At 47.6% G+C, this 19,460-nt stretch overlaps 1 protein-coding gene across 4 annotated transcripts in view; it reads right to left on the reverse strand.

Annotated features, from left to right (window-relative positions):
- The window catches only part of ITPR1 (inositol 1,4,5-trisphosphate receptor type 1), a 296,145-nt gene that overhangs the window by 42,615 nt on the left and 234,070 nt on the right, over positions 1-19,460 (reverse strand). For all 4 annotated transcript variants that reach the window (XM_065886463.1, XM_065886459.1, XM_065886462.1 and 1 more), the window contains 6 exons: positions 18,949-19,059; positions 16,643-16,738; positions 13,993-14,115; positions 12,905-13,009; positions 9,781-9,973; positions 5,048-5,170 (listed from right to left, as the gene is read on the reverse strand). In XM_065886463.1, the coding sequence (XP_065742535.1) occupies positions 5,048-5,170; positions 9,781-9,973; positions 12,905-13,009; positions 13,993-14,115; positions 16,643-16,738; positions 18,949-19,059 (751 nt within the window). The remainder of the gene's footprint in view (positions 1-5,047; positions 5,171-9,780; positions 9,974-12,904; positions 13,010-13,992; positions 14,116-16,642; positions 16,739-18,948; positions 19,060-19,460) is intronic.

Consider the following 19,460-nt stretch of genomic DNA (forward strand, 5'->3'; position numbering starts at 1 on the left):
TTAGCGGTCACTGCCCCCTCCCTAAACCCCATCCCCACCAGACTCCAAATTCCCCAAGGGAAGCACTGGGCACCCAGTAGGCACCCATCAGATGAGTCTGTTCCATGAGCAAAACTCATACATGTGTCACACTTCACTCTTAGGGGAGGCAAGCTGGAAGAATAAACTTCTAATTTCTATTAAAAGCACGCTAAGGAAAAGTGCAGGTCCCCTGCCTGTATCAAATTTCTTCAAGGCAAGGAGGAAAGCAACTTCCGTACCATTAGCATCATCCTACAATTCGATTATCCTTGTAGTCAAAGAGCTTATACCAGTTTTTGCCATCTCTTGCTATTGCAAGTTCTATTTAGAGTGTCCCACGAGACGGCTTGGTTATGTAAGATGAGCCAACAGGGCTAAAAATAAGGTTCTGCAAAACACTCATTTAAAAAAAAAAAAACACCCCTATTTCAAATGCTGTCACGTTTTGACTTTCCTTCAGATGTAAACAAGTAGCACTACATGATTAAGGCCACTTATATAAAGGAGTTTCAATTCTCCAGCACTGCTGGGATTGAAGCACCGCCAGGGAAAGAGACACCCCGGCAGGTTCCAGCTCTTCCACGAGCCTGCTGGCTGCCCTAGTTCATTTCGTCCACACCTGCTGAGACTCACTTTCTCTCTGAAAACTGTCCCCCTAACCCCAGCCACCTACCTCTTCCCTTTGGATATCCTTCAAAGGTAAACCTGATTAGGAATGGGCACCAGGAGGCAGAAGCTTCTCAGAAATTCAGGAAGAAGTGCATAATGGGGCCTAGGTGTCCCTTGCTGTGCATTTAACAACTGTCAGATATTGTGTTAAGCCATTTATGCTGATTATCATTTATTTAACCCTCTTGATCACCCTATGAGGTTGCTGTTATCATCTCCATTTTACTCCAGAGGAAATGGAATCTTGGGTTACGTATCTTGCCTAAGGTGACACAGCATATACCAGGAGTATATACGCCCCTGGAGGAATGGGCCTTAACTATCATTAAAAAAATAAAAAAAAAATCCATCTGCTTTAAGTGCACACTTTGATGACCTCTGGCAGTGTATATACAGTCATATGACCTCATGTAACCGCCAACACAATCAAGATATAAACAACTTCATCGCCCTAAGAGGTTTCCTTGTGCCCCTTGCAACTGATGCCTTCTCCCATCTCCAATGCCAGGCAAATATGGACCTGCTTTCTACCACTGTAGCTTTGCATTTTCCAGAATTTCATGAAATGAGAAAAATAATCATATTTGTAGGTAGTCTTTTTAATTCTTTCACTTAACAAAATTTTTAAGATTCATTCAGGTTATTGTGTGTATTAATAGTTTGTTCTATTGCTGAGAAGTATTCCGTAATATGAATACACCACCACTGATTTATCCACTTAACAATTAATGGATATGTGGGTTGTTTCCAGTTTGGAGTTGCTACAAATAACGCTACTGGAAACAACCAAGTACAAATCTTGGGGTAGGTGTATGTTCTCACTTCTCTGGGACAAAAACATGGAAGTAGATTTTGGGACCCTAAGTACATGCTTAACTTTAGAAGACCTAACCATACTGTTTTCCAAACTGCTGGTACCATTTTCCCTTCCCATCAGCAATATATGGGAGTTCCACTTGCTCCACATCGTCACCAATACTTGGTATCATCAGTTTTTCTAATTTTAGCCATTCTAGTAGGTTTCTAGTAACATGTCATGGTGGTTTTCATTTGCATTTCTCTAATAACTGCTGATGTTGAATATCTTTTTATGTGCTTCTTGGCCATTCATATGTCTTTTTTTGTGTGAAGTAACTGATCAAATCTTCTTCCCACTGTTTTAATTGGGTAATCTTTTTATTGTTGAGTTGTAAGAGTTCTTTATATATTCTGGATATAAGCCTTTTGTCTGATGTATGATTTGTAAGTATTTTCTCCCAGCCTGTGGCTTGCCTTTCATTTTCTTAAGCACTTGATTATCATAAACTGCTCTTAAGAGCTCAGTGTAATAAATGTGACCAGTACAACACATGTACTCAAATCCTGAAGGGGACAATATAAAAACCTGCTGTCTTCCGACTATAAAAACAGAGGTGATAATTAATGCTAGATTCCAAATAAACAATTATAGAAAGACTTCTTTGAGACAACTGGAGAAACATCAATATGGACAGGCTATGACATGATTTACTGTTAGTTTTGTTAGATATGATAATGGTATGGTGATTATACACATTTTAAATTTTTCTTAGAAGTTAGAGATGCACAGTGAAATATCTATGGGCAAAATGACAAGATGTCAAGACTTCTTTAAAATCTTGCAGAAAATACAGTAGGAGTATAAATGAAACAAAATTGGCAAAATGTTGGTAATTGTTAAAGCTGGGCTTATGGGTATATGGCAGTTTATTATACTGTTCTTTCTACTTGTGTATATATTGGAAAATTTCAACAGTAAGAAGGTTTAAAAAGTAGTACTTTATGTGCTTTAATCATCATGCCATGTTTACAAATTCAGTATGAAACCTGAAGATGCCCAATTTTCATGCTGTTCAAAGACGCTGTGACTCATCAGTTCTGAAATAAAGGGGGAAAATGATACTTCTAAAAAGGAGCTTTTAAGGCCACAGTGTCCTTGGCAGCCACAAGCCTTGGAAGTCACAGAGCCACGTCGGCACACAGAGCAAGGTCATTACACACCTGAAAGAGAGACATTTTGGAAATCCTGGTTTCAGAATTCAATGAGCACAAATATTGCTCTCAAAGAAATACTTTCAGGTAACCAATCAGATTTTGTTTCTAGACCGGGCTAACACAACCCTCCTCTTGAAGATGGTCAACAGTGACTATAGAAGATGCCCCCGACACATCTTCCAAAAGAAAAAAGTAAATCCCTCTGAGTGAGTGGATGTGTTTGAGGTGATCTCAGTCACTGCATAATGGAAAGGGCTTCCTTAGGTCGGATCAACCTTGTCCTCTCCAAGGACATCTAATTACGTTTTCTGTTGAGTCTATCTGCGTGAAGTTCTAAAGCCCATGCTGCCAAAAAAGAAAGCCTGGACTTCTACAGATCAGCCAGGGGTGATGTCACCTTGAGTGCCACCACTGTAAAGATGGAAGGACCTTTAAGAATCATTGCATCCAGTAGTTCTTCAACTTGGATGGGCAAGAAACAGGATGCTCCAGAGATCCTGACTAGGTCAGCGACTATCTTCTCCTGACCTCTACAGGAATTTCTAAATCCACACCTAAGTTTCACAACTACTGGCTCAATTTAAGCACCTCTTAAAAGAGAGGATAAGGAGAACTAATTGAAGTGGCTCGCCCAGAGTCACGTGGCAGGTGAGTGGCAGAGCCAGGCCTAGACACGAAGTCTGGACTTTGTAACTCTAGCTGTTCCACTGGATGAGGCTTATCATTGAAGAGGAGAGAGGTGTCAATGAACTGTCCCCAGCACTGGCCTCAAAACTGCCACAAGTGACCAGTGAAGAAAATGGCCAAGATATATTAAAAAAAAAAAAAAATCAATTTTAAATATTTTTAAAGAAGTGGAGGGTAAAACGAAAACACATCCAAAGTAATAGTTGAAGGATCTGCTATGATGTGCACAACAGCTCCCCAGAGGTGAAAAGAGGCCTGGGCTCTGTCCCCTCCACCTAAGCCCTGGGTTGACCACTTTGCGCTCTTACCTCTGCTGACTGGCACCCTGGTGAGGGCAGACATTCCCCCCAGGGGCAACACCCTGCAGCCCTGTGGACCTGCCCAACGTTGCAGCCAAGGACACTTACGATTCCTGATATTGCATTTTAAAGGAAAATGCCCCTTGGGCTGGTGTTTAAGTACGGCTTTTGGGGGGAAAAACATCACTTAAATGGAGCCTTCAACATAGCTTCAGGCCAAACAGAAAAGCTAACGCCTCAAATGAGTAAGTTAGACACATCACAGAACATATGACCACTTTCAAATCTGACCTTAAACTTACTTCCATTACGTTTATGACATCTATATTATTAAATCCAGAGCTGAGCCTGGAATTTACCTCTGCACTGTTTCTGTTTTTTTTTTGGTCTTACTTTTGGGCTCTTCATCCCATTATGTTTCACACAAGGTGGCTCCTGGCAGGTTGTGACATACATACGGGAGGTGATCTGCCAAAAAGCTCTGATGAGAAATTGAGCTGAAAAGCAGGCCTCCCAGGAGGCTGTAGCAGGTGTCAGAAAAGTAGGCCGTAGATGTTTAATAGAAGAGGAGCTTCCGCCAACCCCCAGAACCCCACACGCGTAAATGTCTCCAGAGAGCTGTTACGCAAACCGAGGAGCCCCAAACAGAAAAATGCCCCTCCTGAACGGCTTGCCTTTTCTCAGCAAAATGTGCAGAATGTACACACACATGACTGGAAGGAGACAGTGGTGGGGGAAATCCATCAAGACCATGGACAGCACGTTTCGTTATGTGAATAAGGGCATGTAGCTCTTAATAGACTAAAGTGCCAAGGATGTGCCGTCTGCAGTCACTCAAGCCCTGCCTCACCCTACCTCTTGTCAAAAAAAAAAAAAAAAAAAAAAAAAAAAAAAAAATTCCAGAGATGTCCTACAAATTCTTTAGTCTGAAATCAATTTCACAAGTATGGCATGGGAAAAAAACATCTACTGGACTGAGCATCAAAATATCTACGTGCTAGGGTTAGCTCGGTCGCTAACTGGCTGTGTGACTTTGGCTAAATCTCTCAGCTTCTCTGACAGTTTCCCAACATATAAAACAAGGAGGCTGACTAAGATGAACCCTTACAGTTTAAATACTGTAAATAGCTTCTTCTCTTTCTTTCCCGGTAAATAAATACGGACATACAATTTGTATTATTTCAAGTTAGATTTAAAAATAAACCCGTGCTAAAAGCTACACTCTCATTTTGTCTGAAAATGGGTAACTGGGATCCCATAACTTGCACCAGTACTTCCAGGGATCACGTTTAGGATGCAAGTCACAGCCTTCCTGCTGCCTCTGGAATTTTCCTTGAAATTAAAGATATGGATGGTACCTCCTCGGACTCCTTTAAATGGGTAGAAAAAGGCCACAAGCAGATTCATCAGGACAGCCAGGTTGAATGAAATGCTGCTCCAGAAAGACATGTTGCGGGCACACCAATACAGAACGGGCTGGGCTGTGGAAACAAGGACAGAGCCCCGTGAGGTTCAAGACTGCAAGCCAGAACGCTGGGAATCCACACGGCCCTCCCGCTCCGCCCCTACAAGTCCACTTTTGTTCCCAGTTTTTACCACAACAGTAAAAACGATTGTTTGTTTTGAAGGTGACTCATAGGCTCAGAACGACACCAGATTGGTTTGTTTCTGTTTGGAGTACTTACTGGAACAGAAGATGTATTGGGGGCTAAGGAGGAGAAGAAAGGGGAAAAGTTGGAACATCTGAAAACCCTGCATGCCCCTGTCAACACCATCAGTTATGGAATCTTGGGGGTTATCCAGGGTTCATGTGCCGAGTCCTCAGTTCTCCCTGGGGTGCTGGGACTGGATGAGATGCCTAAGGAGACCCGAAAATTCAATAAGACTTTGAGAAGTGGGGGGCGCTGGTTGGTGGGGGACACACAGCATTCGGAGTTGGCCCAGCTGGGCCCCAGGCTAGGAACAATGTTACCTCTTCCACACTCTTCCCTTGCTCGAAATTCTTCACCGACTCACTGGTGACTAAAAGCAAGGTAATGTTCCCTTTCCTAACACCAGGTCATCTGCCAACTAGGAGTGGGAGTTCTGCCTGGACGGTCAGCAGTGGAGCTCCCATTTTCAAAGGCTACAGTAGAGAAAGGATGTGGAACCAAAGCCCTCACAAAGGGCGAGAGACCCTGTAGGCAGTGCTGCCATCTTAATCCATTGTTACCGACAGGTGATACCACACTGGCTGCATCTCAGCATTAGGAGAACAAGCCGGTGACCACACTGTGTGCACTGGTGCATCCTTTTCCTCTGAACTCTTCAATGGTGCCTTACACTTGGGACGATGGCAGGAATGATTTCCATCTCCATGCCAGAGGCAAAGTTTCCAAAAGACGGTCTCATTCAACATTATTCTCCTCCAAAGAAAAGTGTGGAGTATGTGAAAATGGATCTCTAGCGTGTTATTTCTCTCTCCCAATGAAGTCATCATTTAACTTTAGGACAGCAGCCAGGGACAAATCCAATGACTCTCGAATGATGCCTATAGCAGTAGCCAAGCCTCTGGAAACTTCTATCCAAAATAAAGTTATGGCATAATTAAACAGAGCCCTGGATAACTGAATAACTGCTCATCTCATGTTTGCACTTGGTAACAGGCCACGTTTCCAAACTGTAGACTTTTACAGCTATAAGCATCATCTAGTTTAAAAGATCTCATTTTATAGATGAGGGAAACTGAGGCCCAGCAGAGGATGGAAGGCATGGAGATCTCATTCCCCAGCTCAGAGACCTGCTGGTCTCAGTGACAGGGACAAAGTTAAGCGGCTCATGTCACCATGCAATGGAGAAGCCGACCAGGAGTCAGTCCCACCTATAGTTAACGAATGACTTTTTCATAAGTTAATTGCCAAAGCAAATTTAAGATGAGAAATCACCCGCTCTGTAGACAATGGCTATTGGTGTTTCTTCTGGGACTGAAGCCCATTTCTGATCTGAATATGAAAACTCCAGAGAGCACAGAAGAGACACATGGCAAGGATGGCAAAGGGCTGAAAACTGTTGAAGCTGAGCGAGGGTTTCACGGGAATTTACAAAATCCTCCCCACATCAGTGTATGTGTAACAGGCTCATGAGAAGTTAAAAGACAAAAAGGCAGGAAATGGCAGGGCTCAGTGATGGGTAAGCCAGAATTCCCTTCAGAGCAGCTCTCAATACTAAGTGTGAGAGTAGCTGCTGTACGATGGTCTTCAACTGTGGCAGACAACTAACAAATCTTACTTTTATAAAACTAACACTGTACTTAAATTGTGGTGTCACTCTGAATATGAACAAACATTCCGTCCTTCAAGTCAAGTGGGTGTCTACGCAGGTGCAGGAAGACAGGGTACCATGATCCCAGATGGGCAGGGCGATTTAAATAACTGCACCTGGGGCATCTCTTGGTAACCCTCCTCTCTAGCTTGTTTGTTTGTAAGGAACTGGGGCTTGCTTGAGGACTTGGACTCCATGTGCATATAACAAGAGAATTTCCCACTCTACTCTGATGTGTGTAGTAACTATGAGGGTAAACTCCACGTAATACCACATAACGAAGTGTCAGCATACGCAACTCTGCCTCAGTTTCCTCTCACTATCTTCTAGTTGTCTTAGCCCAGAGTTTTCTCTTCACTGGGGCCAGGATCTTCAGGAGAAGATGTCAGAGAGGCACAGTGGACAGAGGATGTGAATTCACAGAATGGGTGTGTGTGTGTGTGTGTGTGTGTGTGTGTGTGTGTGTGTGTGTGTTTGGAGGAGAGCAGGGAAGAGGGTTTACAAGAGAGCACAGGACCTGAGGATCTTAATACTTGCAGAAGAAAAGATGAAGCAATCCGAGTCTCAGACAGACCTTACTGTGTACCTGAGCCCTAGCTACGGATTTCTCCAAAGCACAGATGATTCTCTGTGATACTTTCGGGAAAAGGAAGAGGAGCTTTGTGAATAAGCCAGAGAAATCTTTTCCGCAGACTTATTAGAAGAGAAATAAGCTACATAGAGAAGAAAATATATTTCATTTTAATTGCACTTCTGAGTACATTTCTCCCCTTCCTAAATATGCAAATCATGTTTAATTCCGTTATTACTTTCAGTTTTTCTCTTACCAGCAGAAAGCTATGAAGCCAATTAAAATCTCTCAGTTGACAGCCATAGCTGTGTTTAAGCTTCACTGAAACAAAAACTGTTTTTGAAACAAAGACAGACTTAGTAAGAGAAGGTATTAGCTACAATGCAACATAAATCTTGGAATGATGAGATGGCCATTATGCAATCAATCAAACAATCAGGTAGTCTTAATTCCCCACTTTATAGGTGAGGGCCTAGAAGAAGTTAAGTCATCTGTCCAGAGCCAAAGAGTCAGGGGGTGACAGAAGGAGCATGGAATTCAGATCTCCCACCTCTTGGGGCTGAGGTCTTCCTATTATGCCAGGCTGATGACAACATCTCAGGGATGACAAGGTATCTCACCTCATCATAAAAGGTGAAGAACCTTTCTTTCAGTTCATAAGCCCCACTGGAGAGCCTATTTTATGTACCTATTTGATAACACAATTCTGAGAGAATGAATGCATCTGACCAGTCTTAGTACTTAGTAGACCCACACGTTTGGTAAGGGAGAAATCACCATTTTAATAACTATTTTGGAGGTTTGGATACACGAATTCAGGATCATCTCCTCAAGTTGGAATTATGGACTATTTCAGTGAAGAGCAAAATCAACAGATAAGAGGAAGGTGCCTTCTGTTTCATGGAATAGCTGAAAACACAAGAGTACACGACGGATGGGGTCTATGTCTACCTTTCTGGGTGTCTTTTTTACCCTACTGCCCAAGCGTGGTGCTGTGAAGACATTCAACACTACTCACAATGCTTCAGCGGGAGGAGCTTGGATCAAGCCCACAGCGGCTACGAGGACACACAGAGAGTGGGGCAGCTTGTCCCCTAGGTCTTCTGAGGGCCACACCAAGGAGGACACGCCCGCTGTTCTGCTAAAGGTGGTCCAGACACCAAGCATGGGGCTGGGCGAGGAATGGGTTGGCTCAGCAAAACATATGATAATGCTTTAAAGTGCCGGATGATGAGGTGCCCCTTAGAGATCAGGGAGGATGGAGTGGGGGTGAGGTGAGAACAGCGCCTCCCGGCCAGCCCGCTTGCACAAGCCCCTCTGACACCAACCGAATCTGGGGAGGCAGGGAGCAAAGCAGTGCAGTGGAAGCAGTAGAGGAGGCTAGTCTGTGCCGGCCCAGGCTGGTAGGGGCGGAAGAGGACAAAAGCGTCCAGAAACTGACCTCTAGCCCAGCTTCCCCTCACCACAGCAGGAGCCCCAGTGATCACAACTGCAGCTGGAATCCAGGGTTTCAAATAAAAACCCTGGCTCCTGACTAACAGACAGGAATAAAGCACCATCCTCTCTAAGTGGGTCGTAACAGTTGGTGCCTAGCGTACTGTCGGTACCGCAGGATCACGTTAAAACCCTAATGAAAACCGGGCGCGGAGAAGCCTTCCGGGAAAGCCCTATAAAAGTATTTCAGATGAGTAATTGCAGCCCGCCTGGCTGGGCTCCGCCACGGGACTCGCTGGTGACCAATGACGCATCTCAAGCGGTAAATGATTCCACTGCCTATAAAATGACACTAGGGTCTAAAATCCGAGCTACCCCATAAAAGGGGGAAGAGCGGCATCTTCCGAGCAGGTGGGCTAGTAAATGAGCAGTCAGGTGGGCTGAGTCTCCTGCTCAAATGCACCATCCTGTGAGCGCCAGGCCCGCCTGTTCTCCGCTCCTTTTATTTTCTACATCAAGATACCAAGTTCTCCCTGGAGCTCTGCAAGCAGATCAGATCAAAGGGGGCAGGGAGCAAGCCCTTTCAGGGGAGGCGCCTCCCTAAGGCTGGAGCACACTTCTCAGCTCCAAAGGTGCCCAGTCTTCTTGGTGCCCAGAGGGGGACAGAATCCTAAATCACACCAGCTCTGCTCCTACTTGGAGGTCCACGTACCCACCATCAAGCCCTGCTGTGTGAGACCCCAGAACCGCGTGTCTCTGTAGCTTCTGGAGGCGTTGCTGACCTACCTCGCAGCTTCTTTTGCCAATTCATCTCATTGAAGAGGTCCTCGGATCGCAGGAAGAAATCGTTGATCTTGCTGCCTTGTTCATCCCGCTCTGTAGTGTAGTATATTCGTAGCTTTGACTCATTGGTTAGGAATTCACATATACTGGGCACGGGGAAAACAATCTGTTCCATGGTTCGGTCTAATCTGACAATCTAGGGGGAAAAAATGGATGAGGTTCAGTACTCATCATCTTCAAAAACCAACACACAACTAAGGACCTCTACACTGGCAACGGGCTCAGTATTGAAGGTCCAGCACAACACAGACTTGATCTAGACTTCTGTGATTTTGCAGCTCCCAGGCTGGGCTGTATCTCTTAGATCTATAAGAGAGTAGTTTTGGTAAGTCTGTTAAAGTATTTTTCTAACCTCAGACCCATTATTTTGACTAGTGACTAAGTTTTATCTGGAACAATTTAAAGCGTGTTTTGTGTACATATTCAGATGAGGCTCTGGGCTGGGGATATCCAGTGGAACTTTCTGTAATGATGGAACGGTTCTGTGTCTGCGTGCCTGCCCCGTCCTAAAGGAGAGTCACTAGTCACATGTGGCCATTGAGAACTAGCACGTGTGGCTAGTACAACCGAGGGTCTGAGTTTAATACTTAATTTTAATGTAAATAGCCAAACATGGCCAGTGGCGATCCTACTGCAGCGCTAGGCTGTGGTGCAAACCTCACCTAACAGCCTTCCTCAGATTGCAAAGTTGCGTTATTTTTCCTACATAGGAACTCTACAAGGGGACCACTGGTTTATGCAATTGCAGTGACCTCCTACCTCTGACTTGTCACGGCATCTAACATGTGCGATGCCTGAACCAATATGCCCATTTAACACTGGTATAGTGGAACTCACTGTTCTTTAAACTAGCTTTGTTGGGTCCCGGGGTGGACACCTCACAGATTTTCCCCGGGCCCTTCCTAGATGGGCTCAATCCCCAGAGAGAGTTGTCTGGTCGAGATTGTTCAAATTGTTCAACACTGCATTGTCACAGTCCTGGGGGGCAGAGATTTCCGAAGGGGTACGGGCTGCAGTATCATAGGGGCATGGCCTCCCTTTATCCTTCCTCCCCAGAGGCTGGACAAGTCAGGTGAGGCCCAGGGCCCACGCCCTCTACAAGAAGATCTGGTTCTCTCTCTCCCAACACTGTTCCCAACGCAGCAAGAGAGGTGACTCAGGTCAAGCTGTAGCGGGAAACTCTCAGAAACGAGACAGGTTCCCACAGCCCTGCCTCCATAAATTCTGGGAGATGTCATCTTGAGACCAACGGCTTGCAAAGCGAGTTGGAGATCAGGTTATGGAAGCTTCCTTATCATACTAATTGTGGGTCATAAGCCAACCTCATTTAACCGGAATTGTAGTGCGGGGGTTGGTAACACGGGTGCACACACAGTCTGAAGTCTCCCACTGTCCAGAGCCGCCCTGCTTCACACCGTCAAGTGGGCTCTGGATCAGCCCCCCCCTTACACGGCAGGAACATGATCTCAGAAGTGTGTCTGGGCTCAGGAGGCAACGGAGGAGGACACAGGAGGCCTCCTGGCAAGAACTGATTCCCAGACTCCAGGGCTGCCCGGCCCGAGTGACCAGAGTGAACGCACAAGGGTCTGCAAGAGCCCCAGGGAGTGACAGCGCTTATCCGCCTTGCATAGGTAATTCATAGGTAATTGCATAGGTAATTCCCTGGGAGGCTGGAAGGTCCGGGCAGCTGCCCAGGAAGAGGATTTAAGAGCTCGGGACCCCCTGCCTGGCCATTTCTCTCTATCCTTTAAGATTGATCCATGCCTCTTTATTTCAGTAAACTTATAGCTGGGAATGAGAACTCAGCCCTTCTGCCACCTCTAACAGGGTGGATGACCTTGTTCACACCTCTTAATCTGATCAAGCATCCGTCTGCTCCCCGGTGATCTCCAAGGCTCCTTCCCCTCTGACATTCCACACCGCAAACACCTGAAGCTCATCTTCTAAGGGCTCCAGAGAACAAACTTCCGGTCATCAACAATAAATCAAGCATATGAGTTTACACACACCGTCACGATCAACTAATCAGTGAAATGACACATTTTATTAGGACAGCCCAGAGGCCCGAGGCAGCGGGTGAGAATACACTCTTACAAGACTCCATCCTGAACATTTCACACGGCCCAAAGGAGCCTGTGAGTCCTTCAAAATCTTTGCCCCGACACTGATACTGAATCTGTGCATTTCCTCATTAGCCAAACAAGACAGACACACCATCGCTTACTGCCCACAGCCTGCACCCATAGGTCTGTACTCTCTCGACTGTCAGGGGACAAGGCAGGTGACATAAAAAGCACCCATAGGCTCGGGGGTCAGCGCCAGACTTGGGTGAAAATTCCAGCCCTGAGAGTGATAAATGGACAGATGACACAACCTCTCTGAGTCCTATTGCAGAGTTTTCCCAGCTGCGAAATGGAGAGGATTCTGTTTCTTGTGTGTGTTTTCTCTGAGGCGGATCTGGTCGTATCACTCCTCGGTGTACAACTCTCCAATGATTCCACACTGCTCTGAGGGCCAAGTCCAGACTTCTTCTGAGGACGGCGGACACGGTCCTGCAGGCTCTGGGCCCACCCGTCTTCCCTCTCTGATCGTGGGCTGCTCTCCCTCTAGCTCCCTACATCCTACCTCCTCACCTTCACCTCCCACCTCAGGGCCTCCCCGTGTCTGCCAAGCTCTTGCCTCCCAGCTCTGCCTGTTCATTCCCATCCTTCTGAAGGTCTGTGCTTCGATACCCATCTTCAGAGCAGGCCTCTCTGACCACCACAGTCCACAGCAGGTCCCTCCGGGGGACCGTCTCGTGATGCCTTGTTTGTCCTCACGGCCCTGTCGGAACGCGTGGCGCGTCTCCTTGTGTGGACTCACCTACCTTCTCGCCAGGCCTTACGCAGGCCTCGGGACCGGCCTGGCCATCACTGGCTGTTAGCACTGAGTGCAGGCCCTGGTGCACGGTAGCTTCCCACAACCTGTTTACGGTTCCGACCAATGACCGCGTGCCAGCCCCAGCCCAGGGCACCCACACCGGAGGCCCTCGACGCAGGCCCGGGCCCCGAGTTTACCCTGCCTTTACCTCTATCTGGGCCGTGTGCTTGGCGTAAAACTCCAGAGCTTCGTCTCCCTCCACCTGGCCACCAGGTTTCAGCATGGTCTGAAGTTCTTTGTTGTGCCGAGCCAACTAGAACACAAATACAGAAAACAGGGGAGTCACGTCTCTTTGCAACAGGAACACACAGCTCCTTTCCAGCTCTGGGTACAAAAGACGCAGAGTAACGAGCAGCAAGCTGGGGGGCGAAGGGGTCAAGGGCACCTCTCCTCCCCATCAAGGGTGTGCTGCATGGCACCTATTCCGGGCTCCGGCAGAGCAGCGTGGAAAGCGCATGCCCACTCGAGGTCCCGCTGTGCCCCGATTCCTTTAGCCAGGCAGGAGGGAGATGGGGTTTATCCATCCAGCCCCACAGAGCCTGCATTCGGAATGTCCCGAGACCTCTCAGGGGCTAACTGCCAGGAATGGAGGAGAGAAGGGGCAGGGATCTATCAACCTCCGGCCCAATCCCATCACTGTTTTCTACCAAACTCCTCTACCTAAGAGAGGTGAAAGGGACAGGAAGTGCCAGCCTGCAGCAGAGTTCCCGGCTGCCCACACACATCAGCCTCCAGAAAGAGGAAGTGTCTGCAAAAGCCCAGCCACTTGGGAAGACAGTTACGAAACAGGGCCTTTTGGTGCCAGGGTAGGAAGTATTACTACATCCCCCAAAATGCAAACAAAAAGAAGTCATCATGACAAGTTCCCAAAGATTGCCAAGTGCGATCGGTCAGGCAGCTGAGGTTTATTTCTTTAGATGGTTAAGACAGACTCATCAATATTTATGAAAAGACTAAGACTCCTTTCAACTGTCTTGAGACACAGTCATGAGCTATCCAAGTGTCACTGCTCAGCGCGAACGCTTTTAAGAAACGTGGGGTTTCCAAGGACATGACCCTACGGGAATGGGCAATGGAAGCAGCCTGGACCTCGGCACATTTGGTCAGGTGGCTGGCAGTACCCGTTACCACGAACCCAAACAAGCTCAGGCTAAATAAAAGCTTAAAGGAAAAGTAAGTTTAAGGGCACGCAGCACGGAGTCCTGCCCAGCAGGTGGGCGTGGGGAGGGGTGGCACCTGATGAGCTAAGATGTAGATGTTGTGTCCCACGTTCCTGGGGGAAGCAGCTCCGTCCTCGCCATTCTCTCCATCCTCGAATTCCACTTCGCCTTGCATGTAGGCTTTCTTGATCACTTCCACCTGCAAGAAGGGCCAGGGAACAGAGTTCCTGCTTCAAGGAAGGCCCACGTAGGACTGGCAATGACAGCACGCATACTATCAGTCTCCCCTCCCGGGGCAGACACTGCTCATGGGCCTCAGTACGCTCGGCCAGCAGGCGTGGACACAGCCTCAGAATCCTTCTCAATACGATCGCAGGCAGTCACCACCAATCAGCCTTCAATGAAATGAGAGGGGAACCCATTCGCTCTCGCTAGGCCACGAGACATTCTGTGGCTGGTCCACGCCCTTCTCCTTTAGAACGGGACAATGGCTAAAACAAAAACCCAAAAAGCCTCCAAACAATGATACGATACAAACAAAGGCTAGAAGCCACACGTTTTCCCTTTCTCTCCATTTCATTCTGCCAACTCTCCCCATCCCCTACCTTTGCCATTTCAGGAAAAACTAAAAAGGAAAGCATTTGCCTTTAGGAATAGCTGATGAAACTATTTTCTGACTCCAAATGTTTCCCTGTCTCCCACAGCCTACTCCATGTGAAAAAAATACCACTAACAGGCGACATCTACCAGCACCTTCCATGTGCCAAGCACTGTGCCCAGTATCTTCATTCTTTCAGAAACTTTACTGCTCATAAACATTTTATGAGATGTCAAAGATTCCGCCTGATTATGGATGAGGAAGCAGACGCAGAGGGGAAGGAGGCGTGCTGAAATTCGCACGGCTAGTGAGCTGAGCTTTGCCCCTGACTGTCTCACGCCGAGAGCACGCTTCCCAGAGCGTTCCGGTGCCTGCTCCGCTTCCTGCTCCCAGCCACTGGCCTCAGCTCCCCAGGAACACGGCTGGCTCTGCCCATTTCCCAGTCCCTCCCTGGTGCCCAGCACAACGCCCCGGACGAAGCAGGGTCCGGCCACTATTTATCAAATGAACCTATCATTCAAGATTTAATCATTCAACGATTAAGAACACAATGCTTGCAACCCTTAAGTTGTACTAAAAATTAATCATTTTCTTTGATGACTCACAAGGCATTTCCGCCTCCTGCATCGCCTCGAGGCCATTACTCTGAATTATTTCTCGTTATCTAAGACCAAGCACGGCAGAGGGACGCACATTTCTGTACTGACGTCAGGTCAGGCCCTAGAAATAATTCTGGAGACAAGACCCTCGCTCTCTCAGCTTGTCTTCCCTTCGCTTCTCTAAAACCAAACTGAACAGACGTGTTGCACGGGACGTGGGAGCCTGAACGTACACATATATGCGTGTACACACACGCGCGTGCACACACAAATGTACACACGTGTTCCGGACACGTGAGCGTCTTCGCTATGCACATGCTCAGAACCGTGTTTGCTCCGGGAAGCCTTTGACTCTTCTCCGAGATTCGGGAATGAAGCTAATCAACCACAAGGGGGCGACCCGGGAGTCAGTGGCACCTAGAGCCCGGGGTGCTGCCAGGTCCCCCACCCAAGACGGGGCGTGCTCTGGATTGATGGGAACTGGAGCGGGGTCTCTGCTAAGTCATCCTGTCCCTACTCAGGAGCGACAGATCCCAGCCTCCCCCAACCCCAGTTACATAAGCCATTATGTAAACTCAGAGAGGACTTCCATCTCAGGCTGAGAACTCACTCCTGACCTCCGAGATCAAAGAGCTGGGCTCGCTGTGAACTTTATTTAAAGGAACACATAAAGGGACTTCAGCCTGGCCCCAAGCGCACACTGGGTCACCGGGGGGCAGGAAAGTTTTAGTGCCCTCATTTAGGTCTGTCAGTTACAGCTCATCTGCGTGGGAAAGAGTCCAAATAGAGAGTTCCGTCCTCAGCTCGGTTCAGCGTCTCTGAGAGCTGCTGTCTCACAGTTTGCAGCACAGACTCCCAGCCTGGAAGTCACAGCCAATTGTGAATATCACCCCCCAAATATAAACAAGATTGTGTTTTCTTTTTTAAAAAACCCAAAACATCAGCACCCCCCAAAACACCCTTCTGTTGCCCAGACTATGGGCACCAAGGAGAGATGTGAATTCTTGAGCCCCGGAAGAAGACGCGGCACAAAGCGGCAGTGAATGAAGAATTAAGAGGAGACCGTGCATTCTCGAAGGGTTTACCGGGTGTGCGGGCACTGTGCGCGGGGCCCGGTGGGAATCATCTGTCTTGTCTCCAAAGCAACCCTCTGGACCAGCTCCCTTTTAGGGAAGAGGGGAGTGCGGCTCAGAGAGTCCAAGGGCCTCCCAAGGTGACCCAGCAAAGGGCAGAGCGACGGACGTGAATTCCGGTCCGCCGGCCTCCCAGACCTGTCCCGGTGCCACCTCCCCCAAGGGAAATAGGCCAGGGAGGCTTCCATGCGTGTTTGCGCTGAAGGCAGAGGACACTTACTCCACGCAGGGCTCACTTCCCTGCCCTAGGCAGGGGCCCGAATCAAACGTTCTCTCGGCACTTCTGATCGTCGGCATCGTAAAGAAGGCTCGAGGAGACAGATGCCCTGCTCTGCCACAAGTGAAGCTCTGATGCTTAGGCAGTGCCACGGCCAGAGGCTCAGCCCTGCGACTCACCAGTTCCTTGGGCCTCATGTTATAGAGTATCCTCTCGGCATTTTCACTGTCGTGCCTGCTCTCCATGATGGCCAGGAGCAACTTGGATGCGTTGTTCTAATTGGAGACACAAAGGGAGGAAGAAATGAAGAGGAGTTACTGGGGGCAGCTGGCCTGAACCATGGGTGACCAGCTGCTGCGTCCTGGCTAAAGACACCCTGCCCCACGGCAGAGCATAAATCAAGAGCATCACCACACTGAGAATGTGCTACCTGACACCCCAAAAACATGTCCGCAGAAACTGGGGTCAAAGAGGCACCTCTTGGTTTGGGCAGTTTCCCCCTTACGTCAGTTGGTCCAAGTCCTAGTGGACATTTAAACATGGGTTCTGTGGGTACACTGGGACCCTCACGATGACAGTGGTCAGGAAGCACCTGGTACATAGACCCACGACGCCTCCGGGGGGTGGGGAGTGGTTATAAACGCCGTGATTCAGCCTTGCAGGTCAGAGAAGGCAGGCAATTCAGGTAACGCCCCCCGCCCCCCACCGTCCTAAAACAGTGCTATCAGCTCTCATGACCCCTACTGTTAGTTAACAAAAGTGACCCAACGGAGCACCATGCTCACGCCAAACCATAATTTCCCATCATATTCAAAGTTTTCGTGTGCCCACACCCTGTACTTCTTGGCTTGAGCCCATTTTAGGCCCCAGGCCTATGATAATCCATATGCTTCTTCATGTATAGGACTCGAAAGTTGTTGTTTTGGTGAGAGGGGGCAGTATCTTTTTTTCTCCCCAAGCACAGATCCCAGCAGTTCCATCGGGTTGTTGTGCTATCAAAAGCTGGCTTTTCACAGGGCAGAAATTTCTACAATAACCTTCAGGTTACCAGATTAGTGCTTCAAAAAGCCACGGAAATGCTGATTAGGAATGCATGAAATTCTGAGTTTATTTCAGGCTCTCATCATATATATTCTGATACATGGTAGCCAGGGATGTGAGCCTGAATGATGTTCAAGTCACTTCTACAACACGATTTGTCAAAGGAGATAAAAATAGTCCCCTGCCCCCAAAAATCCACTTAAACCATACACCCAAACCATCTAGTAGTTTGGACACTCGTTTGGAAATACTAAAATAAAATAAAAGCAACTGTGCAATTCCTGTGGGCTTCTGTGTTACCACCTTCCCTAATGACCTTTCCGTCCTCCGGCACCACTGAAGCCATAAATACAGATCGGCTTTTCAGCTAAACCCTGTAGGTCCAGGCTCTCCTGTGACAGTGAGAAAGTGGCCCGCTGCTGCAAACAGGGGCAAGATGCAGGGCAGATCTCAACCTGCCCCAACATGGGAACGGGTGAAAATGAAATGTGCTCAGTAAGGCTAACATTTCGAAATATGCTTTAGACACCAGGATGGAGCTGCAAGTCTGATTCTCAGGATTGAAACTTTGGACTCAGAGAATCTTTGGAAGCCCTGAGATAAGTGAGGGGCTTTTTGTTCATTTGCTTTTACTTTTGAATATTTTTTAAAAATTAATTTTCTTGGTACCCTCAAGAAATCAACATCCGAAGTAGTGGATCAGCTTCTCAAACACCCCAGAGGCTGGCTTGTAAACCCAGCAGCTTAATCACCTTGAAGTCACTGCTTCAAGGCGCTTAAGCTTCGTCACCCCGTAAAACTATTTTGGTATCAGAGGGAGTCAGCATGTCAAGGGTGCTTCTACATCAGTCATCTGCCAGCCACCGGTTGTACACGATGCAAAGAAACTCATCAGAGGCCCAGAGGCACGATTCTGGACTGTTTAACTCTCCTCATTTTAACCCAACACTTATGAACCACCCTTCTGCTAAATCAACCACAGAACAGAAAAAGGTGTTGCCGGATAATATAAAAGTTCAACTTTTTTTTTGGTCTAGATCGTTTTTAGCTGTACTATTCTTCAACTGGCCCTGTGTCCTCAACGGGGGAAAGATGAGAGACCACAGATGGAATGGAGTTTCCATTCTTTCTCCGTCTGCGGCTTTCAGAATCAAGGCTGCTAGTTCTTGGATGCGGTTCGAATTTGTTTCTCAGCTTTGAGTGATGATTTCTCATTCCATGTGACCTGTGAGTTGAAAGGCTGGTATCCTGTCCCAAGGCCTTATTTGGAAGGGAAAGACTGAAGTTCTGCCTTTTACTCAGAACTTGCAGCGTGGATCATTCATTTACTTTAAAAGAACGGTCTTTAGTATTTAGTTTCACGGCAGTGACCATGTCGCGTGCACAGGCAATACACAAAAGGGTTTCCAGATGCTACTGTCTTTGGCTTTCAATTCCTACTTGCCTTCAGTTCTAATACGAGGTCCATCCTCTTCTTTCCCAGAGGATTGATGTCATTGAGGATCAGGGCCGTGATGATGTCAATGCCATTGGATTCATGGGTGGCTATGCAGTTCTGAGGAAAGAGACACATGCAGACATTACACAAACGCTGGTCACAGATCAGACGTCACAGGCCGACAGGCTCAACTGCGATTTCAGCACAATGCTCGCCAGTCCCAGTAATGTCTCTAGGGGAGAGCAGCAAATTTTCCGTGAGAAAGTGGTAAAAATAAAAGACAGATGAAAGTCTCTAGTTTCAGAATTAACAGTAAACAGTAGGAAAGTCCCCATGCACTGTAACTGATAAATTGGCCGTGTCTAATCCAAACAGTACAGTGGGCTTTTGTTCTTAAGGGAAAATATGGTGTGTGACTGATTCCGGGTCCTGAGCGCTGTTTTCCCCTTCAGAGGTGTGTTGCATTCTCTCTACATCACTCGGTTTTCGTACGGCACACTTTTGCTTAAGGCTTAAGT

This window comes from Phocoena phocoena, chromosome 10, assembly GCF_963924675.1.
Source record: "Phocoena phocoena chromosome 10, mPhoPho1.1, whole genome shotgun sequence".
In the NCBI taxonomy this organism is placed as follows: domain Eukaryota; kingdom Metazoa; phylum Chordata; class Mammalia; order Artiodactyla; family Phocoenidae; genus Phocoena; species Phocoena phocoena.